The sequence below is a fragment of the Taudactylus pleione genome, unplaced genomic scaffold (genome assembly GCF_031769625.1).
Source record: "Taudactylus pleione unplaced genomic scaffold, aTauple2 ptg000610l, whole genome shotgun sequence".
Lineage (NCBI taxonomy): Eukaryota > Metazoa > Chordata > Amphibia > Anura > Myobatrachidae > Taudactylus > Taudactylus pleione.
Genome location: NW_028285012.1, coordinates 1,178,388 through 1,198,496, shown reverse-complemented (window position 1 = coordinate 1,198,496; position 20,109 = coordinate 1,178,388). Strand labels below are relative to the sequence as shown.

The following is a 20,109-nucleotide window of genomic DNA, read 5'->3' as shown; positions in this document are numbered from 1 at the left end:
AAGACGATAAAGAATCATCATCGTGGGTGCACTCTGGACCAAATAATGTTAAAAATTATATTTTATTCATGTGCATTAAAAATAACATTTAATTTAAGAGAAATGGTGAAATATTAAAATATATAATGTGCAAAAGAAGGAACAGTGTATTAAAATGTATATAAAAAATTATTTTGGCTACTGTTCTTTTATTATAAACCTTATTTCCCTCATATAATTGAAAAGCTATGTTGCTTGTACTCTGAGCTGTGCTATTAATTGATACATTTGTATCCTTAACCAGTGAAATTCTTCAGGTAGTTATTTTGTTTCTAGTCCAACACTACAATGTGTCAGTGATAGGTTTCTGGTGTAGTCTCTTAGTGTAAACAGAATTTCCTGCTTAGTAATTTAAATTACAACTGGAAGTTTTTACTTGTCCTTTATCATTCCTTTAGGGTACCCAAATGATTTTTTTTTTTTTTTTAATTTATTTTGAGGCATCACAGATCAAAATAATATACAATAGTTACATATTATTACCAGTTATTTATATAGCACACACATATTCCGCAGTGCTTTACAGAGAATATCTTACCATTCACATCTGTCCCTGCCCCAGTGGAGCTTACAATCTATATTCTCTACCACATGCATGCACACATACGCACACATACGCACACATACACACACACACACACACACACACACACACACACACACACCAATTTTGTGGGAAGCCAATTAACCTACCAGTATATTTTTGGAGTGTGGGAGGAAACCGGAGTACACGGAGAAAACCCACGCAAGCACAGGGAGAATATACAAACTCCACACAGTTAGGGCCGTGGTGGGGATTGAACCCATGACCTCAGTGCTGTGAGGCAGTAACGCTAACCATACATAGTATCATTGCGTTCTTCAAAACAATACAGGTAACATGTACTAGTTATATAACTGTGCAAGTAACACACACACATATACAGTATTCAGAAACAAAAAGGTATTTGGGGCGGATTACTATCCAATCAACCGTGTAATATTGTTTTTTTGCCCACACACTTTTAATTTTAATATATTAAACCCAGATGTGATGACAATTCATTTCACTTCCACAGTATTATAGTAAAGTAAAGGGACATTTCTTATTAATCCTCGGGTATTTCACTGTACAGCCAATCTCTAGTTTTATTACTGAGAGTGATAGTCTTATATGCCTGATGTTGTAAGTCTGTGCCAGGTATTGTGTGCGTGCTGTGGGATATATTCCTATAATAATAGGTAATTACATGCAGCACTAAATCTCTGGATGCCACGATCCAAATATTAGTCATGGATACCACTCCTATTTAACATGTATATTTGGTATGTATTCCAATTACACTTTGCACAAAGGTAATCTCTTTCTAGCTTGGTCATGCTGTATAGTCTCTCCGGGCTGCGTCCGCGTCTGCTAGCTATTGCGGTAACCGGGAGACTTCCATTGTGCTCTCCCCACTGTGGGGTTGCTGCCTGATCAACATTGTAAACGTCAGTGACTTAAACGTAATTCAGTTATAGCAGTCAGCATTCATTCATTCCACCATGTTAAACCCCTTTTATACCAAAGTCCCGGGTCTGACCCGGGATTTGGAACACGTTTCCAACCTGGATCAGACCCCTCTTACACCGCGGCACTAACCCGGGCATTAACTCCGGAGCTGGGTCTGTAGTGACCCGGCTTTTCCGGCGTTGCACTGCAGTGGACGCTTGGAGATTATGTCATCTCCAAGCGCCACTCAAGCTAGCCAATCGGGCAGAATCGTGACCCGGATTGCGCCGTTTACACTGCAGGGTGGCACGGGAACAACCCGTGTGCAACCCTGCAAGCTAGCAGAGTTGGATCCCCGGGTCCCTGAACTCGGGTGGATCTGTTTACACTGACAAAAATCCTAGGTTGATACGCGTTCACTTGCATCAATCCGGGATTTTCAGGGGGGTGTAAAAGGGGTATTACTAGACATATTGGATATGATTTGGACAGTATTATAGTGTACATTAAAGGTTCACAATATAAACAGTAGCCGTATAGAAGCCAATGGCTGTTTCACCACGGGCAAATTACTAAGCAGGAAATTATGTTTACACTACGAGACTACACCAGAAACCTATCACTGACACATTGTAGTGTTGGAGTAGAAACAAAATAACTACCTCAAGAATTTCACTGGTTAAGGATACAAATGTAACATTTAATAGCACAGCTCTCACAGAGTACAAGCAATATAGCTTTTCAATTATATGAGGGAAAAAAGGTTTAAAATAAAAGAACAGTAACCAAAATATTTTTTATATACATTTTAATACACTGTTCCTTCTTTTGCACATTATATATTTTAATATTTCACCATTTCTCTGAAATTAAATGTTATTTTTAATGCATATCAATAAAATCTAATTTTTATCATATTATTTGGTTCAGAGTCCACCCACGATGATTCGTCTTTTTCTTCTTCTTTGAAATTACAGGTCCTTGAATGGATTGTCTACAAACTTTCTTTCTCCCTGCTCTACTCATTTCCATCTGGCTTCCGTCCTCTCGACTCCACTGAAACAGCCCTCACAAAAGTCAACAATGATCTTCTTGCTGCCAAATCCAAGCACCACTACTCTCTACTCATTCTTTTCAACCTCTCTAGTGCTTTTGACACTGTGGACTACCTTCTACTCCTGCAAATTTTTTGCACCCTCAGTCTGCGGGATACTACCCTCTCGTGGCTGTCCTCCTACCACTCTGACTACTCCTTCTCCGTCTCCTCTCATGAACCCACTTCGCTTCCACTAGCAGTAGGTGTCCCTCAAGGTTCTGCTCTTGGACCTCTCATATTCTCCCTGTATACATCTTCTTTAGGTAAACTCATCAGCTCTTTTGACCTCCAATATCATCTCTAAGACGATGATACTCAGATCTACCTTTCCTCCCCTGACCTCACCCCCTCTCTCCTCATTCGTATCTTCAACTGTTTCTCTTCTTGGATGTCCCATCACTTTTAACATGTCTAAGTCTGAGCTGATCATCTTCCCACCCTCTTGCATAACCTCACTTTCCACAATTTCATTATCTATTAATGGCACAACTATCTCTTCTAGCCCCTAAGTGCGCTGTCTTGGAGTTTTCCTCGACTCGTACCTCTCCTTAAAACCACATATTCAGCACCTCTTGCAGTCCTGCCACTTCCATCTCAAAAATCTTTCCAGGATCAGACCCTTTCTTACTCTAGACGAAGACCCTCACTCACTCACTGGTACTTCCTCCTATAGGGCCTCACTGACTGCCACCTCTCTCCACTCCAATCTGTCCTCAATGCTGCTGTTAGACTAATCTTCCTTTCCAAACATTCTACACTAGCTCCCCTTCCCCTTGAGCACTTCATTCAAGGTTCTTACACTAACTTACAAAGCCCTTGTCACGCTCTGAGTATTCTGTAGATCCAGTTCAGGACCCTTGGACTGAACGGAGGTGCAGATGAAATGAGGAGGCTTAATGTACCTCTTGCTCATGAGTAGAACCAGGAGTACAGATACACTAGTGACAGTGAAGTAACCACAGACTTGTGATATGCATGGATACTGAACTGGAATGAACAGACCAGGTCCACTGGGCGACCTCCCGCCTAGTGATCTGTGAAGGCCAATAAGACCAGGGATACACTCCAGAAACATAGATGAACTCCAGGACTCAGAACAAAAAAATACTGGTAGCTAGGAACTCAGAACTCAAGCCAGGAATCTGAGTCTTATGTAGTCAGAATACAACTTGTGGAAGCTTTAACTCTGGTACAGCTTTGATGCAAGACCTGGAACTCAGAAACCGAGAGTCAGGATAAGTAACATGGCTTACTGAACACCTCAGTGTACAGACCGTATACTGCACACTGAACCCTAGCCCTGGAACCAGCACCCTTCTCTGAACCAGCCCAAGACAATAGCACACAGCATAGGGAAACCAATACAAGGTCAGCACAATAGTATAACCTGATAACCTGGACAACCACCAAGCACAGAGTAAAGCAGAGTAGGTAACTTGCATGCACTGTCCCAGCGGTATGATGGAATGAAGACCGCGGCTGTACTCGCCAGCTCTGCACTGAGGAGTAGTAATTTGGTATGCAACGTGGATGGAAACTGCCGTGCTCATGAGACGATACACAGCGGCAGATAGAAGGAAGTATACTTGCTGGCTGAGACGAAGTGGTTGGAGCAGGTCTGTATGCAGCGTGGGAGCTCCAGCGCTGACAGATAATGGAATATAGCGGCAGATGATAAATACTGAGAATCCACGAAGTAGCAGATAGAGTCACAGAGAACATGATCACAGGATACAAGGAATAGACCTGGAGCCTAGAACTATCCTGGGAAGGAACATGTGGTTCAGGCAATGGGTTGCTCACAGAAACTGGTTTAAATTGGAGGTGGTGAAAAGCCATTGGTCTAGCTGACCAGGTGAGCACACAGCTGAGCTGCTCAGGTGCATCAGGTAATTGAAATAGAATGTTCCTGCATAGGCCTGGATACAGCACTGAAGGAGTGTCTGAGCTTGCCAGACATGCTAAGACCATATTCTTGACAGCCCTCACCCAATCCTCTCCCATTTACATCTCAGACCTCATCTTCCTTCACTCTCCTGCCCTCCCACTTCGCTCAACCAAAGCAAGACACGTCTCCTGCCAACTTATTACTGCCTCCCACTCCCGCCTCCAAGATTTTGCCTGTGCTGCTTTCTACCTCTGGAACGCTCTCCCTCTTCCTATCAGACTCAACACCTCCTATAAATCTTCAAACAGGCTCTCAAGACCAACTACTTCATCAAAGCCTTCCAGCGCTCATCCTAACCCGCTGCTCCATGCTGCTACCCCATCTGTGTCACCTGTCTGTCTGCTCCTCCCCTTTAGAATGTAAGCTCTCACAAGCAGGGCCCTCTTCCCTCATGTGCTTTTCCTTCGCTTACTCATACTATAGCCTACTCCTAATTCCCCACAAGGGCACCTAGCACCTGGTTGCAAATGCCCTGCTGCTTATTTGAGTGTTATTTTCGCTAATGCAGCAATATTTATAAGCCATGTCCTTGTCCTGCATTGTCTTGTACTGTAGGTCGCTTTCCTCTTGTTCGCTCATTTGTTTATGTATTTTGTAAGGTGCTGTGGTACAAACCAGAGTCTACTGAGCTGCCGAAGAGGAGGGGGCCTGCACGTGCGCCCCCTCCTCTTTTAAAACGCCCCTGGTTGACTGGGTTTTATTTCTCAGTTTTCTCCAGTGTCTCTCTTTGCTCCTATCTCTTTTAAGCGCCCCCCTCCCCATTTGTCGTCCTCCTGTTTGTACCCCTCTTACTATTCCCCATCTGTCTCTTGCTTCTAGTATCCATTACTTCTTCAGACACCTTTTCTTCTTTTTCTATTCCCTTGTTTTTCTCTCTCTATATACCCTGCCTCTCTCTTTACCTTGGCGGTCTTGCTGGTTTTCACCATCACGTCCCGATTGCCCCTCATTTTCTTTCTCTCTCTCCTAGCCCTCCATCTCTTGCTCTTCTCCCACCTGTGTTTTTCAGTCTCTTAAGGTGCATACACACTAGACGATATGCTCCCTGAGCGATATCGTCTAGTGTGTCCCCGGCAGGCTGTGCTCAATGTCGTTCATGACATTGAGCACAGCCGCTGAACGATATCATTAGCGATATCGTTCAGCGCCGGGCTCTCTCACCCATTCCCTGACATGCAGCAACCTGACGAGGTCGTCAGGTTGGCCTGCATGTCAGCCCGATGAACGAGGATGACGAACGACCCGCGGGAACGCGCGTCGTCGTCATCGTTCATCTTTTTTGTGTTAAACATGGACGATAAAGTGGACGACTGAACGATAACGATATCGTTATCGTTCAGTCGTCCACTTTAATCGCCCAGTGTGTACGCACCTTTAGTTTTACTTATCAAACTACCTCATCCTCCAATCCTCCTCTGCGCATCCATCTTCAGCTGCAGCACTACCGCAAACCTGAATGTCATCGGTCGGGGGTCTAGGCTTTTTCTTTATTTTTTTTAAATCCCGTCGGAACGTGCATGCACCAACGTGATGACCTAATTTTTTATCAGCAGTCACTTTTATTATATAGAGATATTTATATAGATACCAGCAGAAAGGCTTGGAATATAATCCAGAACAGTAAAAAAACTCTAATAATAACGCAATAATTAGATATGCTGGGGCATGGTGTATGGTATGGAAAAACAAACCAATGTAGTCTCAAAAACAATAGTTGAAATAAAAAAGCATTAAATAAAAAAAACAATATAAAGCAGACAAATATACTTTCTTCAATATTTTTTTTTTCCCTATAAAGTCTCATGTAACAAAAAAAGAAAATGTAGGTGCACACTCTAAGCACTATGGGGGGAATCTAATAAAACCCTGCGGAACACTGGGAAAAGCTATTCAATGAAATACCATTTTCCCCGGGTGGTAAATCAAGGGTTAACGTATGGAAACACACTGATTCCGTATAAAGTGTTCTGAAATAATAACCATTAAAAAAACGCATAAGCTACATCTGGTGATACCATATAAAGGCACTACAAAGTTTTAGATAAAGGTGGTTTAAAATATTTCGGACTGACCCTTCTACAAAAGCTAAATTTTTTAAGTTTTGAAAAATAAAACCCTGAATTACCACATTTTGGATACACTAGACTATGTGTATAACATTATAATAGATATGATCCTCACCACTGAGTGGAACATAATTTAAGAACAACAACACAGCTTGGGATGTATTAATAAAATTACAGTGCTAGAAACTGTCATTTTGTAAGCAGCGGTTTTAAAAAAAAAAACACACTGATTTCATCAGTTTTGCTTGCGCAATTTCAAACACCAATATTGAATACAAGTGCCATTTTAAATCCTGTGGGCAAATGTGCCGAAAACCCCCCACCTCTTAGTGGATATAACCAGCGGCGGCTCCTACACTCTTTGATGAGGGGGGCTGCTGCCGGTGAAAACGACAGGCGAAATCACTTACTGCCGGCTCCCGGCACCTGTGCAATCGATCTGTCAGGCGCCGGGACCGGCGCATGAGCACTAACGGCAGGGAGCTGTGCATGCTACTGGCATCCAAAGGGCTGCAATGTCTGCAGCCCCTAGGAGCCGGTTAGTGCTGGCGGTCTCCCCCTGGGGCTGCCTGTTGTATATGTGACTGGCAGGTGGCGCTTCCAATAGGAAGCCACTGCCAGTCACAGTGTAGAGAGTGCAGTCATGGACTGCACTGAGGTGGAGGATTTTGCTGCCTTTAGGCAAAATCTGCCACTGGATATAACTCTAAGCGTATGGCACAATTTTGTAGCACTACTGGGAAATCTCTTTACTGTAAGATGGGGATCACACATTTTATGCACAGTCCCTGAAATGATCAATGACAACAATTTATCCAATGAACCAATGATAAGACAGACATTACTGTAGTATATCTTACCTTGCTGAACTGCCCAACCACGTGCTTCAGTATATTGGGGGGAGCGTCCTGCAGCAAGGGCTCGAGGGCTGGTAGATGGGTACATTTCTGCAAGATGTTTTTTAGTGCTTTCTTTGCCTAGAGAGTACAAACAAAATGAAAATTAGGAGGCATCTGGCTTAGACAAAGACGAAGATTTGCAGGAATTCAGGTCTTACATTCCAGAAATTCAAACAATCAGGTCATGCTTGTCATGTACCCCATAATGGCCCTGTCTTTTATTATCCCTGTTGGGGTGGGAGGAGCCTGTGAGGTATAAGATATAGGTATTCTCAAGTCATCTAGAACAGTGGTTCTCAAACTCGGTCCCCGGGACTCCACACAGGTCACATTTTCCAGGTCACCCAGCTGGAGCACAGGTGTGTTCATTACTCACTGACACATTTTAAAACTACCACAGGTGGAGCTAATTATATCACTTGTGATTCTGTGAGGAAACCTGGAAAACATGCATTGTTTGGGGTCCTCAGGACCGAGTTTGAGAACCTGTGATCTAGGACAACCTAAGCATTCCTACATACTCTTACCAAATTGCCCCACACCAAAAGTTCTAAAAGGAATTTTCCACCTCTGGCAACTTTAACTAATGTGTTTTTCAGCCATGTGTTTATACCAACAGGCAGGTATGTTTACTTTTGCAGCCCTGGGAAGTGACACAGCCCTGATGTGCACTTTTCTTTAGATACAATTGTATCTAGAAAACAGTTTAGTATTGTATAACAGGGAAATAATAAAAGAACTCTGCTTGCTCATATACAGACATGGCAGAAAGACACACAGGACAGCTGGAAAGTGAAAGCAAGGTATTTAATAAAAGTTGCAGGACGGCAAATATAGGTCATGAAATGGGAGACCCTTTTCTACATTTCAGAGAGGTTTCATATGAAAAGAGCTAATTATTTATCTGAAGACAAATACACAGCAAGAATATGTTCTGCTGTACAGTAATTGCCTGGTGTTTCTGAAAGTAATTAAAATATTCCATGAGAGAAAATAATCTCTGTGGTGGTGAAAGGATCTTATTTTGCCAAGTTGTAAGAAAATGTTAAGCAAAGGGTTTTACAGATCATAGAAACAAAAAACCAGTCGGTGCTAAACTAGAGAGCACTATTTCATCAAGGTCGGTTCAGCAGCTGTTCTGTCATGGAGCTCTGCAGTTCCACGTAAATCACTAGACAATATACAACACTTTTATAGAACTGCGCTATGTCGATCATAAGATAAGTGCAGACAATATAAAAAAAAAATGGTGCAATTTATTAAAATGATATACTTAATATAGTAACACTAATGCATGGGTCCCAGCATATTATAAATATACATTAAAAGATGACATATGAAGTAAATGTATATAAGTCTCAAGTATGGTACTCCAATACTGTCAACAGAGGACCGTAACTCAAAATCCAATTAATTTGGAGAGTAAAGTAGTACTGATGTCCTGTAGATGTCAAGAGTTGTAAAAATATAGATCCTGTAAAAACATGCCACAAAGTTTTAAAAAGTCATTGAATAACAATAAAGATGTCTCTCTATAGATTGGTAAGTGTGTCTCCAATAAATAGCAACAAGATGCTCACATAGGTTCCACAGAATTAATGTTTGCTTCTGGTAGCCAGATAATTCAGGCTGCTTTTACCCCAGCAGCATATGTACGAGAGCGAGTCTCCGATTTGTCTGTTCTCTGCTGCGGCTGCCTCCGAAATCAGTGTGTGATGCCAGTGTTCTCGTGCACTTCCTTGGGTGAGACCGCCGTCTCTACCCACTGGGGGCCGGTTACGTTCAGGCAATCACCTGTCCAGTAACGGAGCTCCCGGCTGTTACAGGGAGATTGTGTAGTACTCACAGCAGAGTATAGATCCTTGTACCTGCTTGGTCTTACAGCGGTAAGCCACTTGGTCTTTCAGCGGTTAGTAGTTTAATAGGATGTACAGGCTTCCTTGTCGGGTCCCCGCAATCAGTAGCAGCAATATAGTATTGTGGCAGTATTATATACAGGATAAAGAGCAGTCTTCCTTCCATACATGTTTCTTTACATCTGGTAATTTATCCTGAGACCATTCATGTGTGGGGTTGCTTCTCAGCCAAGGGAGTGGGATCACTCACAATTTTGCCTAAGAACACAGCCATGAATAAAGAATGGTACCAAAACATCCTCCAAGAGTAACTTTTCCCAACCATCCAAGAACAGTTTGGTGATGAACAATGCCTTTTCCAGCTGATGGAGCACCTTGCCATAAGGCAAAAGTGATAACTAAGTGGCTCGGGGAACAAAACATCTAAATTTTGGATCCATGACTAGGAAACTCCCCAGACCTTAATCCCATTGAGAACTTGTGGTCAATCCTCAAGAGGCGGGTGGGCAAACAAAAACCCACAAATTCTAACAAACTCCAAGCATTGATTAGACAAGAATGGACGGCTATCGGTCAGTATGTAGCCCAGAAGTTGATGGACAGCATGCCAGGGCGAATTGCAGAGGTCTTGAAAAAGAAGGGTCAATACTGCAAATATTGACTCTTTGCATAAACTTAATGTAATTGACAATAAAAGCCTTTGACACTTATGAAATGCTTGTAATTTTACTTCAGTATACCATAGTAACATCTGACAAAAAGGTCTAAAAACACTGAAGCAGCAAACTTTGTGAAAACCAATACTTTTTTTTGTCATTCTCAAAACTTTTGGCCATAGCTGTATGTTTTAATATATTACGTTTGTCCATGACAGAAATTGTTTTGTACTTTTAATTCCACTTGTATAATTTATAATAAAAGTTATTTGAACCTAAAGGGATATCCTTCATTATTGAATTAAACCCTTTTTAATGATGCTATAGTGTTACACAATTGTATAATAGCTGTGATAATTACGTTGACCTCTCCCAATCTACACATTAGTTCTCTCTCTATGGGTGAGTAGGGGTAGGTGTAATCACAGTATAGTGTCATAGCCACTAAAATGTTTGTATCTCACCCTCGTTGGAGAATCTATTGGGCAGCACAGACGGTGTAATGGTTAGCATTACTGCCTCACAGAACTGAGGTTGTGGGTTCGATTCCCACTTCAGCCCTAACTTTGTGGAGTTTGTATATACTCCCTGTGCTTGCATGGATTTCCTCTGGGGGCTCCGGTTTCCTCCCACACTCTAAAAATATACTGGTAGGTTAAATGGGTCCCAACAAAATTAACCCTAGTGTGTAAGTGTGAGAGCATGTGGCAGGGAATATAGATTGTATCCGTGTGCACTATATAAATAACTGGTAATAAATAAATATATAATACACACACACACACATATATATATATATATATATAGTATTTCTAATAATATAGAACAGCTTAAAAAATGACATTGCATTATATCTTGTAAAACCGATTTGCCAATACATTTTGAAAAGAAAATACTTTAACTTATCAATAACATGCAATGATAGCAGTCCTTCTTTATACAGATATTATTCATCAGTTTATGGGGCCTAATAAATCAAACCATATGGAAATTACTGTCCACATGATTAAGGCACCTTTTAGTATCGGGGCAATTTAACAAAATTTTAAATCCAAAAGATACAGCAGAATCATGCAGCTTCCATCATTTTAATGGGGACTGTAGTTTTCATTTATTTATCAAATTTTGGAGGATGACCCCAGCTAGCGAACTCCATCTTCAGATGGCATTATCTTTAGAGCAACCTGGAATGTGAGCGCGTGTCACCTGGGCAAAGTCATCCTATTTGACGCTCTGACTCAGCATGACTGCAATTGTAAATTACCTCATTAATTAGCTTGTTATCACTGCAAATAGTGACGATAACAGATGCTAATAAACAAAGGTTTTTAGGAGGCTAATAATAATAATAATAATAATAAAAAAAAAAAAAAACATTGGATCCTCAGCACTCATCAAATTAATGCTGGACATTACCGTGCCTATGCATTATTGATAAATTGCTTATGTAATATTCTCTTTTAAGTATATTTTGATTACATTTAAAATCCCTACACCTTTCGAATAATGCAAAAGCATATTTTACACATCTGCATACACCTAAGTGCAGACCTGCATTGTGATTCTTGGTGCTGGTCACAGGAATACACGGGTAAAGTGTAAATTAATTACGGGTGTAAGCGGGCACAGGTACGGTCTTTAAAGGTGTCACATTGTGCACTTGACTGTTTTTATCAGATTGGTAGAAATGCGCCCGGAAATATGCTTTACACGTACACTGACTGATGCAAAGTTGTTGGCGGAACATATCTTGCGTCAATCTGCACTGCATATGCTCTAGCATCAAACTAGTTACAGGCATAGTGCTATATATAAACAAATACACACATTGTGTCTGTGCACACGTCTTTGTAGCAAATTAGACTGATTTATTTTCAGCTCTGCACCAGGTCCAAAGTAAGTCTGGAATATACAAAATCTGCCCAGTAAAATCTTTTTGGTTAGGAATGCCCACCATGCACCCAGCTTACCCCCTCAGTACAGGGGCAGAACTATGGGAGACAATGGAGGCGCCTGTCGCCAGGATCCAGCTCTGAAGGGGCACCTCCTCCATTGTCCACATCATATTCACGCCACTTAGGGCTGTAACTATGTACTCGGAGAGTACCGTCACGGCCGCCCAAAACATGGCACCTCTTCCCGGCACCTGAGAAGCCACCATACACTAGTGGAGAGCTCCATGTCAGACCATCAGCTGCTGCCTTTGTCTATCTATAGCCTGTTTGCATGCAAATTGCTACATTACAGTGTCAGCGGCTGTGACAGGGGGGGGCACCAAATTATAACTTGCCTCTGGGCCCCTGGGATGAATTTACGCTACTGCCTCAGTACATACACAATTTGCACTTTGCCGAAATCAAATACATTCACACAAAAGCAGATGACGAAACGAAAAGTAAAAAAGACCCTCAGGGAACCAGGTTATGTTTTACATTTAGTGGAAACATCTCATGAGCAAGAGTAGCCGTTTTATTTGTAAAATACATATTTAGTAAATTAAATGGACAAAGGCCAGTTTTAAACGCAGAACACAATTGTAATGATTATTACTAGTGCAGTTTGCCGTATACATGGCTCTGCTGAGGTGTGAGACTGCAACAATGCCACCCCATGGTCAAATGGCTATGAAAATTGCAGAATGCATGCATAATGTATGAACAGAATGTCTCCCACACAAGGAGCAAGACCATATGTACAAATCTACAGCAACAGAAATGAGTTTTTATTTACTAAAGTTTGGAAGAATTACAGAATATGTAATTATACAACTATACCTATTTATATACAGACACACACATATATATATATATATATAGTACATCAGTGTAGAACGGATGGCACTCCAAGAGACTTGATAAATGCAGTAAAGAACGAGGCAGACAACTGCGTGTCAAATTCAACGTTTTTTCGTCCTGACGAAATGATTTACATCATGAAACGTTGAATTTGACATATATATATGTAGTGTTCCCTCTAGCTCCGGCGGGAGGCAGGGCGCCGGAGCTAGAGAGGGCATGGTCATCGGGAAAGGGGGCGTGGTCATCGGGAAAGGGGGCGTATCTATAAGACGCGTCCCCTTTTTGTCACTCTTGGGGGCGTGCCCGGCACTTACGGACACGCCGGGCAGCCCCCAAGCCCTGCAGACAGGGAGAATAGATGCCGGGCGCATGCGCCCGGCGTCTATTCTCCGGCGGTGACCGGGTCACCGCATGTTTCTCCACTCGCGGGACACTGCATCCCGTGGGTGAGCACGGCTCCCACAGGCTGTGAGGGCAGGGCGCTTTTTGCCCTCCTCCTGGAGGGCAGGGTGCTTTTTGCCCACCAGAAGGAGGGCAGGGCGCCACGCCCCGCTAAAACAGCCTAGCAGGAACGCTATATATATATATATAATATATATACATACACACCAACATATACATACACACACACACGGTGTATTATATTATTATATTATGGTACAATGGTCGGGTAAGCATACTAACCTTCCCCCCTTCTAACCCTCCTTTCTTGAACCCTAACCCTGCCCCTTAGTGCCTAAATCTAACTGTCCCCGTTAGTGTTTAACCCCCTCCCCAGTGGTGCCTAACCCTAAACTCCCCCCCCCCAAAGCCTAAAGCTAACCCCGCTGTGGTGCCTAAACCTAACCCTCCCCCCCACCCGCGGCTAACAGCTAAGACGCTCTGGTGTATCTTCGATTGGGATGGCGTCTGTTGAGATTCTGGCTTCGTGATTCAGACAGGAGTCAGGATTTCGACACCTATCTTTAGTCCTGGGTCGAGCTTCCAACGTCAGGATTTTGACGGCCGGCATCCCGTCCCCCCTGACTACATCCTGATGGGAATATATAATCAATCAGCTCACCACAATGTGGCTGGCACACACGCCCATTAGGCCACGCCCCTCAACAACCAAGCCTCATACTGAGGCAAGCAATCACAAGTGGAGAAGGTACAGGGCCGCGTCAGAGTGACGTCACAACACACGTCACATGGTACAGGCGCAGCGTCAGTAACAACCACAACCGATGAATACATTTACCTGTAAATATAAAAACATATATCTAAGTGTATATTATATATACTGTGCAAAAGTTTTAGGCAGGTGTACAAAAAAATGAGAATGCTTTCAAAAATAGTTTATTTTTTATCAATTACCAAAATTGACCAAAAGTGAATGAACAGAAGAAAAATATAAATCAGAACAATATTTGGTGTGACCACCCTTCGTCTTCAAAACAGCCTCAATTCTTCTAGGTACAGTTGAACACCGTTTTTGAAGGAACTCGGCAGGGAGGTTGTTCCAAACATCTTTGAGAACTAACCACAGATCTTCTGTGGATGTAGGCTTGCTCAAATCCTCTGTCTCTTCATCTAATCCCAAACAGACTTGATAATATTGAGATCATGGCTCCGTTAGGGCCATATCACTTCTAGGACTCCTTGTTCTTCTTTATGCTGAAGATAGTTCTTAATGACATTGGCTGTATATTTGGGGTCGTTGTCCTGCTGCAGAATAAATATGTAGCTACTCAAGACGCCTCCCTGATGGTATTGCATGATGGATAAGTACCTGCCTGTATTTCTCAGCATTGAGGTCACCATAAATTCTGACCAAATCCCCAACTCCATTTGCTTAAATGCAGCCCCAAACTTGCAAGGAACCTCCACCATGTTTCACTGTTGCCTGCAAACACTCATTATTGTACCGGTCTCCAGCCCTTCGGCAAACAAACTGCCTTCTGTTACAGCCAAATATTTCAAATATTGACACATCAGTCCAGAGCACCTGCTGCCATTTTTCTGCACCCCAGTTCCTATGTTTTCGTGCATAGTTGAGTCACTTGGCCTTGTTTCCACGTCGAAGGTATGGCTTTTTTTTTTTGCTGCAATTCTTCCATGAAAATCATTTCTGGTCAGACTTTTCCAAACAGTAGATGGGTGTAGCTGGGTCCCACTGGTTTCTGCCAGTTCTGAGCTGATGGCATTGCTGGACATCTTCCGATTTAGAAGGGAAGTAAGCATGATGTGTCTTTCATCTGATGCACTAAGTTTCCTTGGCCGACCACTGCGTCTATGGTCCTCAAAATTGCGCGTTTGTTTGTGCTTCTTCAAAAGAGCTTGAACAGCACATCTTGAAACCCCAGTCTGCATTAAAATCTTTACCTGGGAGAGACCTTGCTGATGCAGTATAACTACATTGTGTATTATTGCTGTGCTCAGTCTTGCCATGGTGTATGGCCTGTGACATTAAACGGTCTTCCACAACCTCATCTTTGTAGCAGAGTGTGGATGTTCCTCAACCAGTTTTAAGCCTCCTACACAGCTGTTTCTGTTTCAGTTAATGACGGTTTCAACCTTCATATGAAAATGATCATCATTCTCACCTGTTTGGTAGGATTGGTTAATTATACACCTGACTATAATCCTTCAAAATCCTTGACTTTGTGCAAGTGTACCTAGAAGAATTTATGCTGTTTTGAAGGCAAAGGGTGGACACACCAAATATTGATTCGATTTAGATTTCTCTTCTGTTCATTCACTTTGCATTTTGTTAATTGACAAACTTAAACTATTAGCACTTCTATTTTTGAAAGCATTCTTACTTTGCAGCAATTTTTCCACACCTGCCTAAAACTTTTGCAGAGTAATATTATATATATATATATATATATATATATATATATGCAAATCAAAGTGAACAAGATAGGGTTAAAAGCTGTGAGTATCAGGGAATTTATGAGCAGAGTCCGTGATGCACATAAGCAGAAGTGTTAATGTCTTTACTGACCACTAGCCAGCAGGTTGGAGCAGTTCCTGCTTAGAGATCAGTGATTTAATATAATACACAGCTCCAGCTGACATAAAAGTAAAGTAAATGTAACGGTTTCAAGGTTAAAAAAAAATAAAATCTTTTAAAATGTTTGTATTAAAAAACGTTAGATATCCACTTTCAAATGCTTTCTTTATCATGGTAAATAAATCCCAGCTGCTTATTTGGTAGAAGCCTGCAAGCGGCCTGCCAAGTAGAGGGAAGGAGGGGGGCACAGCAGGGTTTATTTAAAAAGATCTTACAGAAGAATTTCCCCGAGCCAAATTGGGGCAGATAGTAATATACATACATAAAGTACTATGTAGTAACATATACTGTACATACGTTTAGCATCACAAGAGTCTTCAATCAGGATGAGGATAAGGAGGTTACAACTGGTGCTGTTTCACACAAGGTTTTAAAATGACAGATTATATACATGGCTTAAATGCATGTATGTATATCAAAGAACAGAATATCTTGTATAAAGCTCTAGGGCTGGTCAGTTCAGATAAAGAGCATCGTAAACCAATCTAGTATATTATTGTGGGATTCCTTAAACAAGATGAAGTTAATAACAGGCTAGGGGCCACACACACACAAAAAAATATTTTTGGTGTTTTAAAAACAAAGTACTAGTGTTGTTGGCTAGACACGGAAAAGAAAAATCACTGGTCTTCTATGCTTATCTCTAAATCTATAGGAGGAGGAGGAAGAAATATATTTTTACACTAACAGACTGCCTACTGAATCTGCCTCCAACCAGTTATTAGTACAGCATGCAAGAAAAAATACACAGAATGCACAAAAGAAAAAACACAACAGGAATATTGGAACAGGTAAAAAAATAAATATCTGTCATGATTAGTCCAACAATGAGTGCTCTATTATTATTATTATTATCATTTATTTATATGGCGCCACAAGTGTTCCGCAGCGCCTTACAAAGTACATAGACAAAAAGTAACCATTGACATACAATACAATACAATACAGGACATGGATAAACATTGCTATATTAGTGACATTAACGCCCGCATAAGCAGCCAAGTGTTAGTTACCCTAGTGGCTAGTAAGAGATAAATTAAATTACAGTAGGGAGAAGCACAAGAGGGTAGAGGGCCCTGCTCGAAAGAGCTTACATTCTTTAAGGGAGGGGAAGACAAACAGGAGTGACACAGAATGGGGTGGGCCGGGAGAAAGGAAGATGTAGCAGCAAGTTAGGATGAGAGCTGGAAGGCTTTAATGACTTTAATTAAAAAACTCTGGCGCTTATCAATTATGTTGAATATATAAGAGATAAGTCAAATATATTTGACAAATAAACAGAGCTGCAAAGATTTAAATGGTTCTGTGAATACTCATTTCAAAATTAAACACTAGAAGAAGAAACAATGTATCTTTGCGCTAGTTAAAGTGAACACATTGTGTGAGATGGCAGACATGAACATACAAAAAGAGTTGCTTCTTTGTTGTTTTTTCTTGAGAAAGCCCCCACCATTTCCAGGGGCGAAATGCATCAGAGGGATCTCCAGCCGTTCTGCTCTTGGCCAAGACATTCGTTTGCCGTTACCCTGACTATCCAGGACACAAGTGTGCCTTTACACAGCGGCCGCCGCTGCCTCAGCGCTACGGTCCTCCGGCTGCTAACACAGTACGAGACATTGTCCTAGCGGAGTGAAGGCAGATGCTGGTGCTTACATCCAAGGCTTCCACAGTCGGACCACGGCTAAACGCTGTCAGGATTTAAAGCAATCTTGTGGGGTGAGCATCACTACAAACTATATCATACCCAAGATTGTCATTATACTTCATCCTTACGGGACATTGATCCTTTGTGATTCTGAGGAGAGTAACTGTTTGGCCAATTTGCTTAACTCCAATATAAGTAGAAGAAACTACACATGAGACTTCTATACCAATACTCTGGGAGTTTATCAGATTATTCTAACTGGATGTGATACTAGTACTTGGAGTGGAGAGATCTTCATTGCATTTGATACAGTGACATTTAGGATCCACTATATTATTGCGTTTATTTATTCAATTCAGCGGATTGATGAATGCCAGTTAGAGGCATCAGGATGATTTAAGTGGTACTATATTAATTATTATATATGTATTAGTGTGTAATTAAAAAAAAATTATATTTGGATTTTGGATCGAGTCATGAATCATTTATAAGCAACTCTTTTTGTATGGTCATGTCTGCCATCTCACACAATGTGTTCACTTTAACTAGCGCAAAGATACATTGTTTCTTCTTCTAGTCTCTAAATGACTTTGCAGTGAATCCATGCTTCCTAACAATTACTGCCAAACACTCTCTGTGCCTCTGGGTCTGACGTGTGCCGCCCTATAATGACCAAGGCACTGGCTTCATTCACCATAAAATCGCACCCCTGCTCATTACATAACTGTGAGCGAATGGAAGCCTTATTTTTCATTATGATAAAATCTCTGCATGCTTAGTTTCTGCTTTTTATGCTATTTAATGCCTTAATAAGGTCATGTACAAAGGGGCATTAATTTGAAACATTAGGCCCTATTAAAAGCACTTTAATGCGGATAGTCCAAATAATAATTTAAGCAGGTGGACCTGTACACACATACATTGCAAGAAGCGTTTAGGACCAGGCCTCAATTCTGACACTACCTGCAACATCCACAAGCGTTAACAATTAACCATATAATGTAGTTCTTGGTGAGTGCTCAATAAGTAAACAGTACTCCATGCTGCAGGGAGGCATTAAGAACACACTTCTAACGTTGCTCTAAAAGGGCAAAGTACAAGGTTTTGTCTATGTTTCTCATGTTATAACAGGTGCTGTTTTTCCATGCTGGTCTGTATGAGCCGCAAAGCTGGCTTTGTGGGAAACACGGAGGGGCTCTAGACTGCACACCCTAATAGTAATGAAAGGTGCCATCATGCTCTGAAATTCTATATTATAAATTTAAATGTATACAGTAATGATCGCATAGTGCATCTGCAACTCTGTTTTTTGTGGGAAACACAGCAAGTAAATTACTTCCAAATTTTTTTTAGATAGAAAGACAGATACAGAAATCAATGGTCAGAAGTTTTACAGCACCCCCATTTTCCAGTTTTTATTGTAATTCACGCCATTTAATGTCTCAATGTACTTTGAAATGATAGCATACAGCAAATAAACAATTGGAGATAAACAAAATAATATTATGATTCCCTTTTTTTTTTTTTTTAACAAAACTCAACTGAATCTGAATTATTGACTCAAAGTAGCCGCTTTTTGCAGTTATAACCACCGAACACACTTGTGGCATTCTTTCTACAATGGACATTAAATATTGTTGAGCAAGTTCTTCCCAACACTGTTGCAGAAGTTCCCATTTCATTCTACATCAGCTTAATGGGGTGTAAGTTTGGAGACTGTGCTGTCCATTACATGATTTGAAGCCTGCCATCTTTTTCCCTTGAAAAGAGTCCTGACATAGCCTGGAAGTATTTTGGGTCATTACGTATCTTGTTGTAGGAGTAACTAGCAAAAGAGTCCCAGACCATAACCCTTCCTCCTCTGTAATTGACAGTTGGTGTTTATTTTCTAAGTGACGGCTTGTAAATGTCACCACTTCTCCACGTAGTTAGGGCTGGAATTTAAAATGGAAACTCTTTTTACTAGCAAAACATGGGGTGTTTCGCTATTAAAAACATTGCCCTTTTAGCTTTTGGGCCTAAATACACTGGGAATAAATAAACCCCACACACTTTTGCCTATTTGACGGAAATTAAAAAACCCTGCAAGATGAACCGCAGATTTAAAATTTTGATTAATCTGACTGTAAGATCTTCCTGTCTTCAGTAGTCTACTGGTGGTGCTTCATGGCCCAGACAAGCCACTTTTTCATTGTTGCAGCTGTAAATTCTTAGCCTATTACTTGTTCCCTGAAAAAAGGCCTTTTTATTTAAAAAAAAAAATTGACATTATGTTTCAGTTTTTGCTTACCTATAAACTCTAGCAATTTACTGCTTACATTTCAGGGTATTCGCTGGGGATGAATTGCTTACATTTAAATCAAAACGGGAAAAATGGGCTGTTGTAAAACTTTTGACTGATAATGTAGATATAGATATACACTCTATGAAAAAGTTTAAAGCAGTTTGTGAATATGATTTGCACCTAAATTTCCAAAGCAAGGGGGGAATTCAATTAGCCCTGATAAATTATCGGGGGTGAAAAAGGGAGGTAGCCTCTGGCTTTAGTACATGAGGCTATTCTTTTTCACCCGATAG

At 41.2% G+C, this 20,109-nt stretch overlaps 1 protein-coding gene across 1 annotated transcript in view; it reads right to left on the bottom strand.

Moving 5' to 3' along the window:
* Positions 1-20,109, bottom strand: part of SPAG6 (sperm associated antigen 6) — a 182,593-nt gene that overhangs the window by 15,271 nt on the left and 147,213 nt on the right. The window contains exon 9 of the mRNA XM_088454203.1: positions 7,481-7,597. Coding sequence (XP_088310329.1) covers positions 7,481-7,597 — 117 coding nt within the window. The remainder of the gene's footprint in view (positions 1-7,480; positions 7,598-20,109) is intronic.